General features: G+C 40.2%; 1 protein-coding gene across 4 annotated transcripts in view; it reads right to left on the bottom strand.

The window, feature by feature from the left end:
• rxraa (retinoid X receptor, alpha a) overlaps positions 1–24,840 on the bottom strand; it is a 130,283-nt gene that overhangs the window by 80,163 nt on the left and 25,280 nt on the right. For all 4 annotated transcript variants that reach the window (XM_042508876.1, XM_042508878.1, XM_042508877.1 and 1 more), the window contains exon 2: positions 15,360–15,473. In XM_042508876.1, coding sequence (XP_042364810.1) covers positions 15,360–15,473 — 114 coding nt within the window. The remainder of the gene's footprint in view (positions 1–15,359; positions 15,474–24,840) is intronic.

The following is a 24,840-nucleotide window of genomic DNA, read 5'->3' as shown; positions in this document are numbered from 1 at the left end:
ATGTACAATTTTAAATATCCTTAACAGATTTGAATAAAAACTATTACAAATACAGTTGAGGCACAGTATATCTTGCTGTTAAAATGTTTGAATTTGTGTTTACACAGATGTGACACATTAAAGATATCTTGTTTTGAACATGACCATCATAAAAAAAAAAGCAGCACATATCTACGGGTTGTGTAAGATTTTCTAAAAAACTATATCTCTGTTTTAAATGTTGCTGACATGCAAACATTGCTTGCCGACGACGCGGTTAAACATTGGGTAACATTCTCAGAGATAAAAGATCAATCAGACATTTTCCCAGCCATTAAAACAGGCCAAAGTCAACTTCTGCGTCTCTCTTCTTCAGATAGTATCAACATCTTAAGCGATAACTCAAGCAGTCAGATAACAGGGAGCTGTAAAGCTGTGTTATGATACTGTTTTTAGCACACTGCTCAGAGAATAACTTCTCAGGTTATGATCATTATGTAACCTGCAGCGCTGCTGTGCTCAGGCATTAATTTTTGCACTCCCACATACTAAATGTATTGGGTTCACAAATAATGATTATGTGGACAAGTAGGGGAGAGCAAAATCAGCAAATGCTTAATTATCACATCACACGAAGGTATCATCAGTGATAATAGACTTGTTTGTTTTTCCATAAGCTCTAAATGCTCCCTTAACCTCTGTGACCTTTGGCAGACAGATGGAGGGCAAAAGAACACAGCAATCTCCTGTTGCATTAAGCATTATGACGACAACAGAAACTGTCCTCTACGTACGCTTCACTTTGCATATTAATCACGTTTCCCTAAGTGCTGCGTGTGCATCTGTTCGCACATTAACAACAGATATGACCGTGAGGAGCATCTCTGTGTCACTCTCTGTTCATACATGTGTATTTGACACTCGATAGTGTCTGTCTGCTTGTCTCGTTTCGATTTGCGCACCCTGCTGCTGTGCAAAGTCTGAATAATGGAGGTGGCGACACATTGATGTCGGGTGAGACGCCGACGCCGCCACCACAAGACTGGCCTGGCTGTTGTGTAATCATCAGGCTCATACACACGTGCGCTGTCTGCGTATCACAATACATGGAACAGATGGCAGGGAGGGTGTTTAATAAACACAAATACATGCTTATAATCAGCTTGGGTTACAGCCAGCTGCTGCTGCTCCTTTGCCTTTGACATAGACGTTCTACAAAATCACACCCTGATGGAGTCTTTACATAGGAGGGCGGAAAAGAAATCACAGCACAGAAGCCAAACCCAAGTCATTTTCAGGGGGGTGAGGGTGGTGGGGTTGTACTAAATCTCAAATGCTATCATGCACAGCTGGCAGGACAGGGATCAAAAGCAGCAGTCCTGTACCACAAACCTGCAGAGAAGTTGAGTATGAGGTAAAAAAAAATACATTTATTTTAAACTGAGCCTGTGCAGGACTCTATAGATGCATGCATGCAGATTTAAGCAAAAAAAAAACCCAAAAAACCCGAATAAAACACAACTATCTACACACATACAAACATAACCATACACAGATTGCTCCTAAAAAAAGCAAATGCAAAAAACATCAGGCCCCGTGGCGGCTTTTCTGTGTGACGTTAAGCCCTCGTCCTGATGCCGTTGTCGCCCCGGGAGATGAGATCTTCACTTGAACAGCATTAACAGATAGGGACTAAATGTTCCAGGGCCTCTAGACAGTTTCATAATATTTACTGCAAAACTGTCATGTAAATGATTAACTCCTTCCTGGGTGAGCCTCCTGCTGCCTTGCAAGGCAGGTGAGAGTGTGTGGATAAGATGCGATTGTGACATACATTAAACGTCAGTGAAGCAGTGATTATTGCACAGAGGTTAGGGTCAAAATAAGTTACTTTTTTCCAGTGTATAAATGATCAAAAAAGTGATTTTCTGTTCTTGAATGAATGAATGAAACACCTGTCGGCACATGGTGTACACTCTGTTTGGCTTTACGTGTTTAAGCATAAAGCTTTAAACATATCATGCTGCCTGTCTAGTCATCTCGAAGGTTTGCGAAGCAGGAAATCTTATCAGTGTGATTCATAAAGGTCTGGTTAACTGAACCACACAGCTGAAACCATCTGATAAATAACCCCCTGTGCAACTCTGGATACAACTCTCTCTTTCCCCATTCTCATTTCAAAGTCAAGCCACCACGGCTGCACAAACTCATTAGTCAATTAGCTCAATGTCAGTGACTGTAATGGACTTGTGGACATGATGCCCCTGTGGCGTTTGGTGCGCTCTTTCACAGAGGCTCTACTCCATCACACAGTTCCATTGACGAAGCCGTCTGCATGGGCAGACAACTAAAGGTCAAACTTTCTGCAACAGTTCCCCCTGCCAACGCCCCGGGCCTCCCTGCGCCGGGAGCCCACTGAGGGTGGCTGGGTAAGAGGATGATTCCAGCCCGTCTCCGTTGGTAATTAAGGCTGTGCCCGACTCAGAATCATGTCGGTCGAATCAAATTTCAATATGACAATTTGACTATTCACTGGTTTTTTTTCCATATAGAGTTTGAGAGTGTAAGCAGGCTTCAGAGAGACAGTCCGGGTCACAGTGTCCTTTACTTCATAAAGTAAACAAGCCATGTTAGCCCTTTGAGCTATTGCATGCTAACTATGCTAACAATGGACCACAAAATGCGCAACATTTTGGCAACACAGGATATCAAACAAAGACTATCTCGCATTAAGTATCTGTGAGCTGTAAATTCACCACTTTTAATCGGTGGGCTGAAGATAATGAAAATCCTCGGTTCATCTAGGCAGCTGCCTCCGTCTTATGCTCGAATAGTCTGACGTTAGAATAAAATAAAATAAACTATAATATCGTTATTGTCATGGTACAGACGAATACAACGAAATTCAATTGCACTGCCTAAGCTGGGCTCATATAGAATAAAATAAAGATAAGATCAAATAAAATAAATAAATGGTAAAAAATGTAATAAACATATAGTGTAATTATATTACACATGCATACCCATACACATGCACAAATACCACTTCCAACATACATACACAGTACCTACGTATACATTATATAGGAGTGCTGAGAGCTGCACGTACACACCATTTTCAGTGGAAGCCAGTGACAGAGGACTTTGATCAAATACTTGTAGCATAAAACATGAGCTTTTGGTTATGGTGACGTAAGCAGCATTCACTGAAACTTTCTTTTTTTATTTCTTCTTCCTTTTTTTCTAATATGAAAAAAAAAATGAGATTTTAAAATGCAGTGCCAGAAAATTAAAAAATAAATAAATAAATTCACAAAATCCTACTTTCCACATTTAGCACTTTCAAGACTTTTGAAAGAACCATTTGAGACAATTTAAATACCAATTGAGGCCTTATTTTTAGAATGATTAATTCAATGCCCTTTAAGACCTTTTTTTAAGATTTGCAGGAACTGTAATTTACTGTAATTTTGATGGTTTATTTTCACATACTGTACATAGTATTTTATTTATTTATTTTTTTAGTGTCCACATAAAAGTGCATTCATATCAATTGAATGAAGTGGCTCAGACAATCTGGCTACACTGTGGGCCAATTTAAAACCTGCATGACCGTCTGCTTTTTTTGTAGTGGTGTCCCCGTGTGATCTCAGCATTATCATAACTGCTAGGAATGATGACCAAAACAAACAATGAATGATAGTAAACTGGCCTTAATTATGCATTTTTGATTTTGCTCCAACCCAAACCAACCACTATGGTCCTCACTTAGACTTTGAAACTTGCTTCTAAATTGTTGTCCTGTTTGTTTGGTAAAACAGGGTCTAAAGCTTTATAGTGTCACCACAGCAGCCACAGTCTGTTCCTCCAGGGCTGCCAGCTTCTCAGACCAACACTGAGTCCCGACAAGATATTTCCATTAGCCACTGAATTACCATCACTCCCCCCTCTCTCCTTCACCGTGCACCTCAAGAAGCGGCTCTCTGAAGAGAAAGCACGTGGGAGTTGCGAACACTTCTCCCCCACTTCCACCTCTCACATCCCAGCGTGTACTGGCCTGCATTAGCACACTCGGGTGGGCCTGTGCAGCACAGACATGTGACACTGGGAGGTCGGGGCTCTGCAACCAAGTCTCCCCCCTCCCCAACCCAGTCTACATCTCTCTCTTTGACCCCTCGTCCTCGACCTTACGCCCCTCAATTCCTGGTTTGCCCTTTGTGGGAGCATAAGGGGCGGATTTTGTGCATGCTGGGGCAGCAGGTGCGATGTTTCTGACCTTCCACTTCATGAGATCGGCTTCTGTGACATTCGGATGAGGGCTCGGGTACGCTACCTCACCCTCCCCTTCATCGCCGAGCCAGCTATAATGCCAAGCGTGTCGAATCACTTTAGTATCAAAATTCCGACATCCCGCCTCCCCCTCCTCTCTCCTCTGCTAAGTCCTCATCCCTCTCTCTCTCTCCCAGCATCCCTGTGCCACTCTCTCCCCTGCTTCTCCTCCTCTGGGGGCAGATGGGACACACACAGTCTGATGATCTCTAGCTGCCATTGCCCTTCAAATTCCCATCGACGAGGACAGAGGCAACTGACCATGGTGAGAGGAAGAACAGCCAGAACGGACGCTCACAGCATCAAGCTCCCAGGCCGCTCTAAAAGGACACCTGAGCTCCCTTACCACCCACTTAACACACAGGCCAGTACACAAACAAGAAGTGGACTGAGGTGGAGACATAGAAACTCTGCTCTAAAATTATGGTTCAGAGGGAGACAACATAATGTGAAGAAAAATGTGACCCAATGTTGGGCTGAGCGATTCATTTGATTTTATTTTCGATTATGATTTTGGCTTCCTTTGATTTTGGAAACAAGATAATTAAGATAAAACATTTTTCGCCACATACGGTTTCTCTTGTTTTGACTTTTATTTTGTAAATTGAGCGCACCCTTTCCTAGCTTGTGCTCGGCCCGTCCCCTAATTAGTCCAAACAGAAGTTTAGGTGCAAGTTGAAAACAGGGAGTCATGATTCACCGCCTCTCTTCGGTGTCTCACCTGATTGCATGCGTAGTGAGAGAGAGCTCAAGTGGGGAGAGCAAACGTTTGTGTATCGCTGATGGTGACAGCGAGGCGGCAGCGATGGCAGCAGAGAATATGAAGCTAAATGCAGCAGTGCAGTGTGAGTTGGAGCTGTTTGTCAGTGAATAAATGCTACAACTTCTTGAGACTCAAGCAAAGTTCCCCTGTCTCGTTTGCCAGCTGCTGACTGAAGTGACAGGAGTTAGCCCTGAAGTTAGCATCCTAGTAGAAACTGATCAGGCTCACTTAAGGTGGGTATAAAGCTTTCATTGTTTTTCAGGTTCAATTGTATTTAAAGTTAAAAGGCAGCCATTGTTAAAATGAAACACCAGGATGAACATTCAATAAATGTATTATGTTATCAATGCCGATGAGTGATCATACTAAATAATCATTTTAATATTAATCCCTCTCTCTCTCTGTTTATATATATATCCATATATATCTATAATTGAGCAGCCTTAACCCAATGCTCAAACACCAAAAGTGACATTGCAAGGTAGACAAGCCAAGAAAAATGTTTCTGAATTCTTGTGCTGTTGTTTTTCATAGTTACCAAAACAGCGTCGGATGTTGCAAGCAAAGCATAACGACCAGGAAACGCATGGTTCCGAGAGAAAATAAGACACAATAAATAAATCACAGAAATTGGCCTCTTCCTTTGGTCTGGCCTTGTCCAAATATCTGGCCCTGCTGCTGTTAGCTGATCCAGATGTTCAACGCAAACTTCTTGAATCCTCCATCATTTTAGCGAGAAGAGGAAAAACAGAACAGGCTCCATAACTGATGGCATTTTACAAAATCGAGCACTCTTTTTATTCATCGTGTTCATCCATCACATCACATATGGTGGGTTTTTTTAATAAGTGTAAATATTTTTTCTTCATTTTATTCAAATGATTTATCCCTGCCTGCAGTGTGTTTTCCTGCACTGTTTGTTTGCACAGCAGCGCCCAGTGTGTCAAGAGCCAGCTGAGCTGTTACTTAGCAAATGTGACACACGTGCATATCCCAATTCTGCGATGTTTATCTGTGGTTGGAGAAGGCCAGTGATCATCAGCCTTGCTGATATAAACACAGCACTCAGGATCAGTGGTGGAATGTAACCAAGTACATTTACTTAAGTACTATACTTAGGTTCAAATTTGAGGTACTTGTACTTGAGTATTTTCTTTTCATGCCACTATATACTCTTACCCCACTATATTTCAGAGGGAAATATTGTACTTTTTACTTCACTGCATTTAAGTTAACACTTTAGTTTCTTTACAAATTGTGATTTTTGCATAAATATAAGAGTTTAAAAAGTATGTTGTTTTGTAATAAATTGAATTACCAGTTTACACAAGTAAAGCTGCAACAATTAGTTGATTAATCAGTTGACTGACAAAAAAATACATTTTTGTGATTTTCAATTTATAATTTTGAGGGTTTTTTGTGGGATAGGGTAATAATTTTGAAGAAAATATTTATTTTTTTTAGGTTGTTTGGTGTTTTTTTTCCCCAATAATTTTACAGTTTTGGAGTGTTTTGTTTGATTTTTTTTATTTTTCTGCATTGGGTCCTTTTACTTTAAGGTATATTTTCTTGATTATACTTAATTGGTTTTACTTTAGTAATATTTTCAATGTAGGACTTTTACTTGTAACAGAGTATTTTTACCATGTGGAATTAGTACTTTTATTTGAGTAAAGAATCTGATTACTTTATCCGCCACTGCTTGGGATCAGGCTTAAGCAGACAGGAAAGCTGGAGCGACACTGATGTGTCTATCAGCTGGCCCACAGCAGAGACAGAATCGGGGACCGAGGTATCTGGGTTAAGATGTACATGTTCATTTATATTCATTCCATTCATTAATTTGCCCATATATTTTAGCGGCATACCCGACGTGCTTCGCTGTGATTAACATACTGTTCTGTGTTAGGCAACATGGGGCCTGAAGAATGAGAACTTGCTTATTCATGTTTAATTGATGTTAATAAAAAATGCAGGATTTTCCCCCCCTTTCTTTCCAGATGCAAAGCCTCACACACTGTACTGTAAACCTCACTCATGGGGTCAGGATCAACTCCGAAGAGAGCTGGAATCTGTGGCAGACAGAAAATTCACCTCATCTGCGTAAACTGCCTCTGAGAGAATACATTATCGACAAGCTAAATATAACTGAGGATGCGAATGACTTTAAAACAAAAGCGACTGTTTTTCACTTGAAATAATACAAAGAGCTCTCTCTGATTTTAAGAGGCAAAGGAACAATGGGTAAATTTGTATTCGGCTCACAAATTCATTAGGCATTAAATTATGCTGTACTCCTGATAATTTAAATTTAAATGTTGTTTCCTTTGCACCGCCATGATTCAAATTTAACCTCATAATGACAGCCTTTGAGAATTTGAGCTCAGTTAAAAATTCAACCCTCAACTCCACCAACCCGAATTACACAGTGGAGATGACAGTGACAGAGATACGACCACTTCCTGTCAGTCCCCCGTGCCCCTGGCTGCCTGCTCACCTCGCTCTCTGCTGAGTTTGAGCTGTAACAATGAGATAGCATTTCACTCTGATGGTGCTGCTGGGGGATTATAGGCTCAGAGAGTTATCAAAGGCTTAGTCGCTCTGATTTCTAGTGACCCGCCGTGGATGGCTGCCGTCACTCTGTGCCAGCACGGAGACCTCCATCTCTGCAGATGCATCTCAGTTTCTGCTGCTGCTGGGGTGGCAGCTGGCCACCAGGGACTGTGTCACCCGGGGGAATCCCATTGGCAGATACGATGGATGGGTATTACGGGCATTCAGTGAATCCCTATTAGATAAAAGAACTAGTGGTTCTCAGAGAACAGTACAAAGAGACACAAAAAGAACGGGACTGTGAAGACACGGTAAAACTAAAAATCAATCTATCAAAGTTCTTAAAGCTGCATTACATGTATTTTTTATGATAATAATTCTCACTGCTCTCGTGAATCATGTTTCCAGACTCAACGGGAGGATGTTTTCAAGCAAAAAATGTGTGACAAGTACACGATCACCAAAACGGCAGCCAGTCAAACTACGAGCTGGTAAACAAAATGTAGAATCTAGCAGCTGAAGAGTCGGATTTATGCAGCACCTAAGGACTTGGTAACATTCGTCACTTGGACTAAAACATACCAAAATGAATACTAACATTGTTCAAAGTTTGATGTGTAACCAAGCAATGGTCTCTCCATATATTATCAACTAATGTGTCAGATTTTGTGTTCACATCTGCTTGTGATGCCAAGAAGTGGCCAAAAAACTTAATTAATGCCGGAGGTTAGTCAATGTACTAATGGACAGGGGAAGCTGCAAAAATGTAATTTAGTCACCTAAAAAAAGTCTCACCAAAAATAAATCAGACCATATGTGTGTAATACAATTTTTACATTAAATGTTTACATTCAGAATGTTACCTTGCTATCAGACAGCAATTTCCAATGGGGAACTGAGGTAGTTCAAAAGCAGATATCCTTAAAGCCAGACTCTATTGAGAGAAAAGGGGATTCTGAACGCAGGAGCTGCTGGTCCACTGCTGCCTTGGTCAGTTAGTTAGTTTGTGTTATTCTGTGAATCCACAGTCACACAATAACACTAACTAACTAACTGATTGAGGCAGCCATAGACCAGCAGCTGGAGTCTTTCAGCTTTGACGAAAGCATTGATGGGGAAATGCAGCCGCCAGAATGGGCTGCTTAATGAAAAGGTTAAGTGGTGAAAATACTTCCAATATAGCATACACCTTTTTTTAGGCTTGACTTTTTTTGGTGACTATAATTCAGTTTGCTGCTGCCATCCACAGCAGTACAGTGATAGGCTTCCATGTTGGCAATCCGGCCGCTTCTCGTAACCCCGGGGGCTTGCCGACTGACATGTAATAACACCTGTGCTGTAGTTTATGTATTAGCTGTTTTGATGTGTACTTTGTATGCGTCTGCTCCATTTATGTTTATTATAACTACTTGTTTGTTTGTTATAGTGTCATGTTAAAGTGAGAATTACCATTAGTATTTGATTAGACTGTAAATTCTAGAGGGGAGGTTTTTATTGTAAGCCCCTTCAGGTTTCTTAACTTCTTTTGCACAATTATTATTATGTTTTTTATTATGTACTTTTTTTAAATTTATTCTTGTGTGCTAATAAAATAAAAATGAATAAATAAATAAAATATACAGACTATGGATAGGAACCACATACAAAGCAACATCAAAAAAATCTGAATTAAATAAAAACAAGTTGTATTCGCACTTGTGAGACTCAATTTTTGAATTTGACAAAAGCCAGATTATCACTCTTTTATTATTAACATCATCCGACACCAAGTGACAACAGCTATGCTGCAAGAAAGTTGTTTTTAATTAGATGAAAGATTTCTCAACAATGAGCCCTATTCTGTTAAATAACAAAACAGGGAGAGATACTAATCAGGCTGCTTTTAAGCATGCTAGTGTTGTTTTACGTATAAGGAACCAAAAAAGCCATTAAATCTTCTCCTTATGGTATCATTTCATTACATTACATTTCAGCATCTCATCCCATTAAGAATTTTTGCAACACATTTATAAAGTCTCCTTCAAATGTCAGGGCCTTTACAAATAATTTCAAAGAACAGCATGAGGAGTTTGTATATCTTGGAAACCACAGCCAATGCATCTCGCAGTATCTGAAAAGTTTATTATAAATTAAAACCGCCAATTAACGGGACAGTTTGGCAGTTCTTATCCCAGTTATGACAAACCACAGTCCTCTGGCCTCCAGTAAACCCCCTATCTTAAAACAAATGCAGAGATTAGCTGGTTGCTGCTTCAGATGAGTCTGGAAAGTTCGGAGTTTGTGTATGAAAAATAACCTGTGGTGTGTGTCTCATATGAATGGAGGCCAGGGCCCATAATCGGCAGCTTGGCGTCCTCCGGCCCCTCTGGCTCCTGACCTAACAGGAAGCAGCCAGCCAGAGCGCTGACTCCGGCCAGCCAATTAGAGCGCTGGTAGCACGGAGCACGCTGAGGCTAACGAGCTCCCTCTCTGTGACCCTCCTCACCTCTGCAGGACCCCGCGATGGGAAATCTGAGGAGCCGGGAGCCACTTTAACCCCCCCTACAACCTCTCTCTTTAGCCTCCTTCGTCTCTCTGCTCAAACTTCTAGTCTCAAACCCTGCTGTGTGACCACAAGGTCTACAAACACATGCTGCCTCGCTCCAGAGGCCCACCACATGGCTTTTTACTGCCGCGCTGATGCTACAAAGCGCCACACAGAAAAACAATGAGCACACACATTCCTTGCACGGAGTTGGAGCTGTGTCACTTGCATTTCCCTGTAGTTTACTCTGGCCTGATTCGAGGTGGAGGGGCTATGGAGCCTCTGTCCAAGTCCTCTGAATAGTAAATGGGTTCCAAATTAATTGGCAGGATTTGTGAGGCAGTGAGATAATTCTGAGGCATGGTAATGGAGTGGGACTGCCGTGAACACTATGTGGCTTGGCTTTTGGCGTAATTGCTACTTATTTGTACAAAATGCCATCAATAACGAGTGATGAATCAAAGGTACACCTGGTGGGTTCATCTGAGCAGGTACCGAGATCATGTTGATTTCTGGCACACCGCTCAGCCACATCCAAAGCTAATAAAATAAAAAAAAAAAGGGGGGGGGGGGGCAGTAATAATCATCTACGTCCAACACCCCCACCCCCTTTTCTCTCCAGGCAGAATTGGTCCTGTCATTTGGACCCTCCAAACACAGACCATATGTGGGTTCAGCCCTGGCAATCAGACTGCATTGTGGAGCAGGCGGCTGAGTTCATCAGGAAAAAATTAGCCCGCCGCTCTGCAGGCCTCGCTCCTATTGGCCAGTCACGCGGCCCGCTCCGTTTGAGGGCACCCCAGACATTCCTGCGGATAATCTTTTCCATTCCTCTGCTCAGCTCGGTGAGGACAGACCAAATCACAGCACAAGGCCTGCATTGTGAGGGCCTTTTTCAAAAAAGCCCTGTTTTCAATGCCGTCTCTCTTTTATGCTTTCCCTCTCTCTCACCTCATACACCACAATTCCAAAAAAGAAAAAAATGTTTTTCCCATCATGACTCCTTTTTCTCATAAAACACACTAAACGATCGCTTTTTTGAAATGATCCTGCGGAGAAACAAGGTCCCGAACACTGCGTTTCTCACAGTCCCTTTCCAGTAAGTTTGTTTTTGAAAAGCCCAAACAATGTAAAACCACTGAAACCGGAGCCTTGCCACATCAGTGTGCGGCCTGGAGTTCAGCAGATCGCTGCTGAATACGGCTCCCCCGGGCGAGGCTAGCGAGCCTTCCCAGAAACCTCCTGCTTGGTCACCGCTACACGCCTTGCACCTCCCACAGCAGCTTGTCATTGTGGCCATAGTCGGGCAGCTGGAACGTTGAGATTGGAGGACAATCACACGATCTGGGGACACTAGTGGATTTATAGTAACACATTCCATAATTAGACCCATGATTATTACAGGGTCTATAAACTTTAGACTCCAGAGCGGCTGTCCAACCTCTGCAGCGATGACTTAACAGTTACTTCACTTGAGTACACTGTGCTCTTGGCTGCTCGAGGAGCTTTAAGCACCGCTGAATTTGTTTAACATCTACTGTAGCGAAACTACAACAAGAAAAGATACATTTCCACCTTTTTGTCAACACTTTCAGTCCTCCTGTCCTCTGCGTTTGCTCCTGGATCTGAGGTAGACAAAATAATCTAACGTGACTCGTATCCTTGTATGCTCCAGCTCTTAAAATAGCCACAACACAAAGGAGGAAAACCTTTGACATACTTGAGCAAGACTACACTTCTAATCCAGATGCTCCTAATTGTTCGGGAAACACGTCCACCCTTACTGCAGGCTGTGACAGTAAAAAATGCTGCAATCAATCAAGATAGCTCTGTAAAATACACAAAGATGGGGGTGAGGTTGGTGGAAAAACTGCGCACCTCGCCGATCGTGCTGAAACTTGTCCATGAAAAAGTATGCTTGTGAAGGAGAGGGTAGTGGGTTCTCATCTTATCTCCATAATAAAGAAAAGAAAAACCTCAATGCTCCAAAGACAAACATAAGACACCTGGTTTGACATAGTCTATTTTCTTTCAAGAGGACGAAAAATATAGTAAAAAAAATTAATTCTCTTCTCAATTCTTTGACATGCACATGCTGTTAATCCTGCAGCAGGGACATAATTCCCATGTGCCTCAGCAGTCTGTGTCCTGTTCTGAACTTTCACTTTCCAGTTATAGCACAGTCCATGCAACAGCCACAAAATGCTACCCAAAACTGCTTACAGCGTCTGGGTAACAAAAATATGATATACCAGTAAAGGTTTACCTCCTCCAAGGTTATTAAGGTCAGCCTTGTTTGTGATTCTTCAAGGCAAAAACTTTTAATATTATGACATAAAAAACTAAGAAAAGAATGATGAATAACGGATTTCATCATTGTTATCATATTGGTAAATCTGTGACTTTTCAAGGATGTTCTAGGCCAAGTTTCCTTAATTCAAGGAGCTATCATGAATATTGCCATGGGTACAGACTATTCATCCACTGCTAGTTCCCGTTTTAAATAACGTTGACTTGCTTCCTCTTATGCCCGTGGAGTCAATGAGTGAAAACACGGAGAGTGCCACTCTGCCCAAGCAACCCGCACTGTGGGCGAAGGTATAATTGCAAGCTGAATGACAAAAATAAAGCACTTTTTTTCCTCCATTCTTTCACAGCGGTTAAAAACTTAGGTTGTTATAAGGCTGAATTCCTTAGCCTGTTTACCAGCACCAACATATAGATCTGTGGTCTGCACAAAGTTGTGGTGTCAACATCTACTAAAGTCAGCATGTAGTTGCGGAGCAAATATCCCCTATGAGTATTAATTTTATTATTAATAATATAATTTATAATTTTAATATTATTTTAAGGCCTGCCTTTTCCCCTCAAATTCAAAAGATTTTAAGAATTTAAGGACCTTCTAAGAGCTTATTGGCAGATAAAACTGAATAATTTCAATAATGGAATGACCTCAAGGCAAAAACAGAAACAAGCATGGATTCTCTCTTTGCTGATGAAATTAAAATACTAAACTTACAATCAGATTTTGAACAGACTGGTGATGCAGAACCTTGAATTTGTTTTGGTCATGTTAGCAGTAGTTTCTTGAACATCTGAAGTGTTGTCCCTCATATATTACAACATTTCATGAGTACTGGAACACTAATATTATTTTAAGGCCTTTTCCCCTCAAATTCAAAAGATTTTAAGAATTTTAAGGACCTTCTAAGAGCTTATTGGCAGATAAAACTAAATAATTTCAATAATGGAATGACCTCAAGGCAAAAACAGAAACAAGCATGGATTCTCTCTTTGCTGATGAAATTAAAATACTAAACTTACAATCAGATTTTGAACAGACTGGTGATGCAGAACCTTGAATTTGTTTTGGTCATGTTAGCAGTAGTTTCTTGAACATCTGAAGTGTTGTCCCTCATATATTACAACATTTCATGAGTACTGGAACACTGACTAAACTGAACATGTAGTGACATTTTTTGTACCTATCTAATGAACAACATTGATGAGAAATTCCACTGATGCAGCTAAGAGCACTTCAAGTAGAGGAGAAATGAAATAAATAAATCAAACCAGAAAGGAGAGATTAATCTGTAGTGCTGCGCAAAAATGTAGTAAACAAAGAGACAAAACTCTGAGCTAATTCAAAACAACACAAAGAGGAAAAGCACCTGGTTTCTATTAGGAGATACTTGTGTCCTCCAACAGTAAATGGAAAAAGGTCTTTTATTTACATGTCCCAAAGTGCTCAAAGACATATTTTCAGACCTAAAATAAATTCTTTCAATACGCCAGAATGTAGCACTAATATTTCCATATACCAACAGGTTCTGGCTCAAGGGTAGATACTTTTTCAAAAGTTTTGAACTTTAAAATCAAACAGCTGTTCTCATTGAAGTGTTTATATTTTTATGTGTGTTGCCATACAAGTCATGCTCTCCTCACATGACAGGCAGCTCAGCTGGTTACAGCACTGACACAGGGAGCCTTGGGGATGGAGTGATAAATGTATCAGCATCAACAACATGTTCTGCACAGCTCCGTCACCTATTCATTAGCCACATACAGCACCCGACAGTTCAGAACATCCACTGATGTCAGACCCTGCTTGAGGGGGCAGGGGGTGGGGAATCAAAGATGTTTTGGAGGAAGGGGCCGATCTCACACCAATGCTGTTAACGTGTCCATCAAAGGGGCCTCCGCATGCAAAGATACCATTAAGCATGAAAACCAGACTGCCTCCAAAAAGGCCCCCAGCCACACCTCTAGCCAGAGGCGGTGATGTGTGTGTGTGTGTGTGTGTGTGTGTGTGTGTGTGTGTGTGTGTGTGTGTGTCTGTTTGTGAGAAGGCAAAATTTTCCACTGTATGAAAAACCAGTTCAAACTATTATCATAAAAGTCAATGTTCTAAGAAAGGTTTTTTTTGTATTTCTTCTACGATATTATTGTCAATTATAACTTAATAATGATCTCAATTGAACCTAATGAACCTAATAGCTACACACTGGTCTCTGAAAAATCTGCCTTTGATGTATTAAAACAGATTAATTAAATGAGATGAGGTACTATTTTGGATAATTAGTTAACAGGGGAATCAGGTCATAAAATGCACTTTAAAAATATCAGACTCAAAAAAAGTGCAAACCTGACTTACCTAATAATACAAGCAGTTCTTACCTGGTAGTTCACTGAGGACAAGTGCATTCTCCTAACCTGACGAGTCAGATGTCTTGTTACACAGAATCAGCTGAGAAGCCGTCACTAGAGACTGTTTGGAAAAGGCATGCACTTACAAAAAATACTTGGCAGGTGACTGGATGAACCATCTGTCCATCCCAAAAGCCAATTCCAGTTCAGAAAAGAGTGAAAGCATCTTCTTTCATTGAGAAAAGCCTTCTTGCTTTCACTGAAGAAATGCTTGCCAGTTCCAATACAACTGAGTCTATTTCAGCTTCTGTGTTAACCTTTTTAGCACTGTTGTTTTGAATAAAGATGCACCTCTGTGCTGCACCACACACACACCTAAACCACACTCACAGCAGCTACTCACAGCATGCTGATTGATGGTTATGACACAAATGCATTAATTGAAGCCTGACAAGATGGATTTTTGTGTGATCTCATAGTACAATGAGAAGCTGCAGCACAAGGTAAGCATTATCTGACATTGTATCCAAGTAGGAACAGGTTTGCTCAAATAGTCGGTGTTACCTGAGGATAGGCGACGCTGGTGGAGGGGACACATGCCGCTGAAACAGGAACATGCCTCACCCGAGCGACCTCGCTGCATGGGGGGAGCCAACGAGCACTGGGGCTTCAGGAACCCTGTAATGAAAGACATGAAAAAAAATAAGACACAGCGATAAGGCAAATAACAAATAGAATAGACAGAAAAGACGGCATCTAGTAGAGGATACACAGGAATATTGTGAGCAAACAACACTGGTATAACAAAAGCAGACAAATGCCAAAAATGGGATGATGCCTTTAGGTTATCTTTGTTTGATGTTCATGGGGTGAAGAGTGGGTGGCACAGTGCTGGCGGGGATATACTTTTTAACCATCAGACCCAGCCAACCTCTCACATTTACAGTTCTGCGGTCAGGCGACCCTCGCCTCTAACCTCCTCTCCAGCTCACTGCTTATGTCAGCCCTGTGGCTCTACCCAGGGCGAGGGCTCCAGAGAGTGGGCAGAACATGCAGAATACTGGGCAAGGCTGGCCTGGAGGAAGGCAAAAAGCAGCTTGGGCAGAGGACTGAGGTTAGCAGTTCTGTGCAGGCAAAAGGCAAGATTAGGCAGGGGTGCCTCGAGGGCCTGGACGAGGCAGTCTTACTGTCTGTCTCCGGGGTCAAGGGGGTCATTTTCAATAGGGAAGTCATTATCCGGCACAATGAAGCAACTGAGTAGGCTGTGCCCCCCTCCAGACCAGCGTTCACTCGTCACTGACATTATCCAGCATGGGGAAGAGCAATAAATTCAGTAAAATAGCAGAAATATTTCTTGAATTACAGCAATCTAATATTCAACAATTTCAAAAGTTGAAACCTAGGGCTAAGCGATAAAACAAGTACGATAATCATAATAAATGTTCGTTAAATCCTTTCATATAATGAAACCACTCATACACCATGATTGAATTTACCTTATGATGTTAATTACAGCAGGGGTTAAGTTTACTCATCTATGCCAATGGAATATTAGCAAGTTAACATGACTGATACGGTTTAATAATGATGTGACTTGATGTGACAGAAGGTAACATGAAAAACGCTCTCATACATTACCACGTCTGTAGAGCTGATTTCAGCCTTGATCACATTAGACAGACTTTTATTGCTGCTTCACAGCATCATCAGTCTGTTTTTTGTTATTTTTTTGTTTAAGAAACAGCAAACCAAAGTTGAGATTGTTATGTCTATTTATTCTGTTTCAATGGTCATTAAAACACTTGTTTTAAACCATCTGTACAGAGTTTGACATGCTGCTGACTAGAATTAACATTCCTTTAGCTGTTTATTACTTCATTTATGATTTTTTTTTTCAACTATAATCTCTTGAATCTAACCCAGATTTTTTCATGTTCTGCTTTTGGCAATTATTTCATGTTCTGACAATAAGTAACAGTTAACGATATGATTTTTTCAACTTTCACTTAGAGGCAAAAATCTGTGTTGAAACTTTAAAGAAGTAATTATTTGACTTTTGTGGTAGATAATTATTGATATCAACTAATATGAAAATGTATTTTATAATAATAACATTTTTAGTCATATCGCCCAAGCCTATTGTAACCAAATGCATCATAAATCAAAGAATGAATTGCAAATATGTATCAAACTCTATCTCTGTAGCACTAACCAAAACCGTAACGACCTTTTTTAATATCGCTTGAATAATGTTGACTTAGAGTGGCATATGGGTGGCATTTCATTTCATGATTGATACTTTGCCTCGAGCCAAAGAAGAGACTTCTATGTGAACCTCACTTTTCTGAGTCAGAGGAGGATTCGCTCCGTCTTTATCGACTGGGTAGCTCATGCGGATCTCATTGGCATCGGCACATCTCCGCAAATCCAAACTTTATTCATTCCTCATGAGGACCTTTAGATTTCCAGCAAACATCAAGAGCAGCAGACGGAGGACCAACCCCCCCCGTCTGTGTTCTGAGCCCAATAAAGCGCCTTTATTTCCACCATGAAAAACATGTCACTCCGGATGAGCTCAGAGAATGACATTTAAAACAGGCAAAGGGATATTGAATTAGTTCCCCATGATAAGCTGTCTGGGATGCTGATACTTTCTGCTTATAAGGGTGTGCAAGTGTGAGTGCGCGCAATGTGCGTGTGCAGTTGTGTGGATGTGTGAGGAAAAGGATGGGGGGCGGTTCATGTCCGATGCATTCTTCAAAGCTTTGATTAGCATTACGGATGAAGCCTGGACTGACAAGGCAAAGCAAGTCTGGACCAGCAGGAGCAAACGCAGGCAGACTGAGATCATCCTGAACATCGTGAATTCAATAAAACAGACGTGCAGGGTATTTTGACTCATTAAACTCAAAGTAAACATGTTTCTCCTCATACGCTTTATCTCATTGTTTGCTGAGCACAATAATGCGACTGTTGTGATCAGACATTAGAAAATGTCAACAGAAAACAATAGCAACAACTCTTAAAACACACTTTTATGGGTGTTATTAAAGGCATGTTGGAAGGACATGAGTAAAATATAATGACAATTTGTGTTTGTTTCTATGTTTGATTCTAGATAGTAATAGCTTGAGAAATGACTGGCTTTCAGTCAAGGCTGCGTGTGTGTGTGTGATTAAGTTCTAAAAAAGTTGTAAATTTGTTGTCAGTCCTAAGGGATTCATTTACAATCAAGCATGCTGTTCCTCTTAGCTTGGGTGCAATTTATCAGTTGAGATCATTTCAGTAGGATTTGCCAAAATTTGAATTTCTGTCTGTCATCAAGCCCAATACAAAAACTCAATGGCCATGCTGAAGATGGTAATTACATATGATGTATAATAGTATGGTACATTCAAACAATATATGATCCAGATCCAGAATGCAGTGCACACATTTTAAATGAAACTACAAAAAGTGCTGATGTGCCAATACATTATTTTTCCTTTCTGATGCCAATTGCGATACCTGAAGTTGAGTATTGGAAGGTTTGCATAACCTTTTAATACACATCCATGGATTACTCAGTAGTTTACACCTGGGACACACACCTTACAATACTATCCAAGCCGTACTCACTTTTTAAGTCTGTAGATTCATTTTGATTTGTCTTTATTAGGATTATCAGTTTTGACTATTAAAAGTGTGTCATTCTTAGACGCAGAGAAAAACTGCGAATCAAACTTTGCACAAAACAGTTCATACTAGCTCGTTGTTGCTGCCCAGATTGCACCGATCTACTTATAGTAGGATAAGGTGAAGTGTCATGTTATTCCATAATGCATGGCCTCTGGGATCAGCACTGTTACGCACACAGTGACACAGCCACTGAATCATCAACAAACTAAACGCAGTTCATTGTGATACAGCTTGCCCTCAAAAGGCTCCTGCTAACGACAACAACAACTCCTTTCAACACAGATGAATGGCTAAATATTCACAGAAGACATTCATTGTTGGATTTAATACTTTTATAATGTTGCTGAGAAAAACACTGCTGTTTCATGCTGGTCTATAAAACTTTTCAAAAGATGCACTCATTTGAAGCTACAAATGACAAAGTGGAGGGAATTTAAAGTTTGTTGACTGCAGCATTCCTTGCTAAAAAAAAGTAAGAAAAGTACTATGATTTTGTACACGATATTGACATCATAAATTTTATTAATAAATAACATGGTATCAAATTGGTGCGTAGACTCATGCTCGCTGAAATCTGATCCAGCACTTTCAAATACTGGTATCGGAACAATTTAACAAAAAGTACAAAAATAAAGAACAAAAATTCACATAACTGACCTTCATGTCTACAACAAAGTTCATAAATAACTAAACAAACCAGTATGAATAAGGAGGTTTTTTTTCAGTACCCATGGATGGGGTACATGCACTTTGATGGAATCTTGTAAAATTTTGAGTTAAAAAATTCCTGCTCAATCTATTACAATCAACAGCATTTCCCCCACCTTCACCAAATCAATCAATTCTCCAGGAATACGGCACATTCCTGGTTATACAAAGGGGTTGAAGGGCAAACAATGACACATGGTATAAAGCTCTGAGCAATGTCACTGATGATTAAGGCGTTAACATGTGAGCCCTGGCTCCCAGTCAAGCTAGACTTTTCCAAAATCAAGAGTAAACTGAGCAGACAGCAGCTCCCCCCCAAAACAGAGCCCGACACTGCAAGCCATCCACCAGAGTAATGTTCCCACAGGACGCAGCAATGCTAAAAGTATGGTGTTCAAACATTTTGAATTTCACTTGAAGGATAGAAAACTCTATGCTTTGCTATTTTTCATTTAAATGCACAAATCTATAAATTATACTTTGTCTTTTTCAGAGAAATCAAATTATGAAAAATTAATTATCAAACATCCCGCCATTTGACAGTTGTACAAATACTTGAAAAACTATGGATTTAAGAGGTATGTGCGTGTCTTTTTCCGATTGGCATCATAAATCATTTTCAGTGAAGGTCTTTACTTTTCAGTCCTTGAAGTAAATGATGAAAGTGTGGCAGCTCGGACGTGTGCGTGCAGGTTCAGGATCTGCTGTCATGAGTGGTAAGGTTGGTACATGTCTTGTCATTAAATCTTCCCTATCACGCTGCATCAATACGTCTTGGCCCGTATACTTTAGCAGGACCTTGATTACAGAAATGTTTGATCTCGCTCTTCACTTCTAAGCAGCAAGGATCTCATTGGCTTTAATAAATGTATGCTCCAATCTTGGGGGGACAAGCTCAAACCTTCCCCCCACTTGAAGCCAATCAGCATTATCCTTACCCGCGATCATGGGGGATCAGAGCAATGTAAACACGCTGGGGGTTTCCTCATTAAAGATAGGCTGCTAATGAAACCGCATCCAGCATTTACAACCTTGTGCTAATGAAGGCGAGCCTTTGAGATGTTCCGCTAATGAAAGAAGGGTTTTTATTGATATAAGGCTAATAAAAGAACGGCATAATGACAAGGTTGTAATGGAACAAAGGTGTGTAAATTTGCCATTATAAGAAACCTTGCTGATAAGAGCAGAGGTATTTTCATTAATGCACGATTCTCATTTCTCACAGACGCATCAGTGGAAGTGCTTTACAAGATCCCACAAACTCTTTTGAATGCAATACATTCAAGCATTTATGAGAGTTTTAGGGGTTGCAGCCGAGCTCTCTTTAAGTGTGACGATTGTTTCGTGTCCTGCGTTGCCAGGGTGATGAAGCCCAAGGTCAAAGTTCATTGGGCCTTTAATGCATCTCCCAGGTGCAATAAAAAAAGCCTTTCCCACATGTGACTCCAGGGGGCTAAGGTCCTGGTAGAGTGCGCAGAGGGATGGACCAGCAGAGCTGCCATCAATCGATCAGTCACCCTTGTGAATGCCATTCACCTTCCGCGGTATACTTCAGCGTGTCTCAAACCTCAACATAAGGAAAATAAAACTTGCATAAAACATATTCTTTACCTTCATTTGTCCAGCTTTTGCATCCTTGCTCCTAGCTGTTATGTTTACTTCTGTGTAAGTTCATAAAACCAGAGCAATTCTTTATATGTGTACACATGCTTTTCAAAGGGAGCTATTTCTGATTCCATCAGCACTACACTCTCTCCGCCCGTCCTTTGCAATGACCTTGAATACTCGAGTGAGTTCATCAAGTGTTTGCCCACATGTCCCCGAGATATTCATTTCATTGGATTTGTTTTAAAGAAAAGAGGACTTGAGAATAAATTCAAGATAATTGTTTATGCTTTCCATTCACTGTTCCCAGTTATGTTTTACTGCTTTTCTTTTTGAAATGGTTGGTTTGAATATTTGGGGGGTTTTAACTACTGAGACAAAACAAGCAATTTCAAGACTTCACCTTGAGCTCTGCCAACTTCTGATTTCCTTCCACCATTTTCTCTCTATTTTCTGACATTTTCAAGGACAAATTTCAAAACTTTTCCATTACTTTTCAGGGATCCATAATTTAAAGTTTGTTTTTTTACTTGCCCTACCTAGCCACCATTTTTCAAAGACATCAGATTTAACCTATATTCAAACATGACTTCAGCTATCTGACATACATGAAGGGAGAGACAGAACACAGGGAGAAAATAGAGAAACGTATGTGTAGGTAAACCAAATGTCACACACAATAATGTTAAGTCTACAGAAAATACATTTGCTGATATGTAACACTGTGCTGAAATTATTTACAGAAAATTCCTAACAATCTTATTACACATAAAATATTCTATTACTTTTTTCCAACTTTTAGTGTTTTTTTTTACTAATTCCATGACTTTTCCAGGCCTTGAGAATGTGATTGTGGAATTCCATGACTTTTCCAGGTTTTACTTGACTGTGGGAACCTCTGATGTTATAGACTACATGATTATTCGTAATCAAGCATTGAGAAATTAGCCAAAAATGAAAATATTAATCGGCCCTAATTGCCACTATGTCAATGCTTTTTTGTAAGATGTGTGTAACAAATTCTGTGTTTGATTTTCAGGCCGTTTTCTTATCAATGAAAGGCATCAATTAGGAGATTTAATGATCCTCTGATGTTTGCTTTTCCTTCAAGAGAACTAATCCCATGCACCCCGTCTCATTACACCAACAATTACCACTCTGACAGAGTCTATGTGCTGAAACAACTCTCCTCGTTCTTCACTTCAGTGCGCTCTCTGCGAGGAGCTAAGAGACACTTCAGGACCCATCAGCTGATAATCAAACACTTCTCATCTGAGCGCCGCATCCCTCTCTGATCCCGATCAACAGCATGGAAAGCATCCAACCTGCTCCTGAGCATATCTGCGCCATCAGCAAACTGTCTTCCCTCCCCCTAGATGATAACCATTTTGAAGGAGGAAAAAAATCCCAAATTTAAACATGCCTCCAAGCTCTTATTTATCTCAACCAGAACAAAGCTTGAGCAGATCTATCACCACAACAAAGCAAACCTCATAAAGATCACTGGAGGCGATACCTAGATGCTGATCATACCATTATGCTTGCTAGGAAAAATAGTTATTTTACACACATGTAAATCCTTTATTGTTGTTTACATGTTTCTCTGCTTATCTGGATTGATTACACGCCTTGTTTTTTTCCAGAAATACTATATTTGGCTTAAATTCCACCTGAAGTTGAACCCAATGCTGAGACCTTAAGTGTCCCAGAGCAGCCAAACCAGATACAGGACGGGTCAATGGGAGCAGGTGACATGGATCCAAGGCAACCTATTAGATCAGTGGTTATCAACTGGTCCAACCACTGGGTCTAGATTTCTCCTTCGTCATTAGTACAAGGTCCATGCTTAAGACAAATGATTGCATATTCAGTATGATTTTACAAAATGTAAATAACATGTGGGTTTAAAACAGAATGAAATCAAACATACTGGAAATATAAACTGCAATTAGTTAAACCTAGGGGTGTTTCTAGGATTTAAGGACATTGGGGGCTTAGCCTGGACCTCTGTAGGAAAAAAAAGAAAAATCGCCACATTTTTTTAAAGAAGACATGCCTTCCTAGCCTGCAGGCCCACAGGTTTGGGAGGCATGTGTTTTTTTTTTTATTTATTTTTATTTTCCGGCGATCTTTAACGAAAACATGCCTTCCAAATGCGCAGGCCTGCCAAAGTGAAAATCGCCAAAATGACACCATTTATCACATCCAGAAACTTTAAAAACAGAAATTCTCATTTGATTTTCAAATTTCTGATGGTCCTTGAACACATCATATGGGACAAACACTTGACATGTTCGCGAGTCATTTGTAAACCCCTATTGAACCGCAACCCACCAGTTGGGAACCACTGATTTAGATGAACAAGGGACTTTCAAGCCTCTGCAGTATGTTGCATATTTTATTTGGTCTACTGTGTCACACCAAACAGGATGCCCCTTGTATCAAGGTAGGCTTGTACGTAAAGAAACTGAACTTTAACCTGCTTTTCACTTTAGGCAAATATTCCTCAGAGGCGTAATTTAGCTCTGCTTTAAATGAATTAGGGCAACAACTGCCACCTGAGGGCTTATTGTAGCCTTAATGGTAGATTAGATACATCCTCTAGAAACAGATACCCATGAAGCCCTTGGCTGGGACGCATGATTTTCAGGTTCAGCCACAACAAACCAGAACACTTGAGGCAACTTCCTATACATGCTTGTGTCGCATCCTGTATTACTGGGTTAACTAAATGACAAGGAGGTTAACGTTATGAGTAGTAGTCACTTAACTGAAAAAAAGTTGACTAAAATCTGCAGCTTGCATTTGTCTCTCCAGTTGTGAGTAACAAAACCAACTGCTGTTTGAGGTCTGGGCTGGCAATAAAAAGTTAACTGGACAGCTTTATTGAATGACTTATTAAGCCACTGTGTTTTGCGAGACCTAAACTGAGGCACTTTTGAAATGAACAAGAGCACCTTTCTGCAACGGCTCTTTCAAAAAAAAAAAAAAAAAGAGCCTTGCCTTCCTACTTTGTCTGAAATTGAGTCTGCACTTTCACACAGTCTTAGAATAATGAAAGTGGCAGTTGCCACGGTGTGGCATTTGAAGCTGCAAGGCATCTGTAGAAAAGGTAGAGCTGACAAAGATGACCTTTGTAAAACTGTAGCTTTAGTAGTGTTATTATTGAGAAGCACATGTTCTACATCTACAAATCATAGGGAGTTCTCAAAACTTTTTTGGGGGGCCTTTTTAGACAATTTCACACCTTTTCACAAACTTAAAAAGATAATGTGAGTCCACTAATGTCAATAGAATTTGAATACAATATTTAAAAATCATATGCAAATTTACAAAAGACTTATGAAACTTTACAAATTTACAAAAAATAGAAATGTACAAAACCTTACAAATATAAAAAATAAAAATAATACAAATTAAAATGATTTAAAAAAAAATAAAAATTTACAAAAATACAAATATATAAGAATTTACAAAAAAAAATAGAATAAAATAAATTTAAAACGGATTCAATCAAGGGCTGTTTTTCGCATATTAAAATGCATGCTGAATTTAAGTCCAGTTTAAACAACATAAAGGATAAAGCATGGAATCTTTGATAAATGGCAGCAAAAGAGATAACAGATACAGAGAGTCAACCATATTCAATACAGATTTGCATAGCCACAAAACTTTGACTTATGTACCTCTCAGCTTCAAAAAAGTCCATCATTATTAAACAGTGCTGCTGCTCCGCTGCCCTTGTTGACACTGAGGTTATGACTACTCTGGCAGAGCCAGACACAATTCTGAGACTTTATAAAGAGAACACACGTCTGGAGACAACTAGCTGAAAGTGTGGTTGTGGTTGTGGCAAAGTCTGCCGCTGACAACGCTCCGCCCACTGTCTTTCAATTCTGTTGCAATTTCTGATGTGAAAAACCAACCCCACCACCTCCACGAGTCACTGGATTGGTTGGTGTCAAATTTTTGGTTTGATTTCTTTCCCACACACATGCTTCTATGCCAAAACAAACTCGACTGCTCCCAGACATACAGTACACCTGCAAACATA

Source organism: Plectropomus leopardus, chromosome 20 (genome assembly GCF_008729295.1).
Source record: "Plectropomus leopardus isolate mb chromosome 20, YSFRI_Pleo_2.0, whole genome shotgun sequence".
Classification (NCBI taxonomy): domain Eukaryota; kingdom Metazoa; phylum Chordata; class Actinopteri; order Perciformes; family Serranidae; genus Plectropomus; species Plectropomus leopardus.
This window is presented reverse-complemented; position numbering and strand designations above follow the sequence as displayed.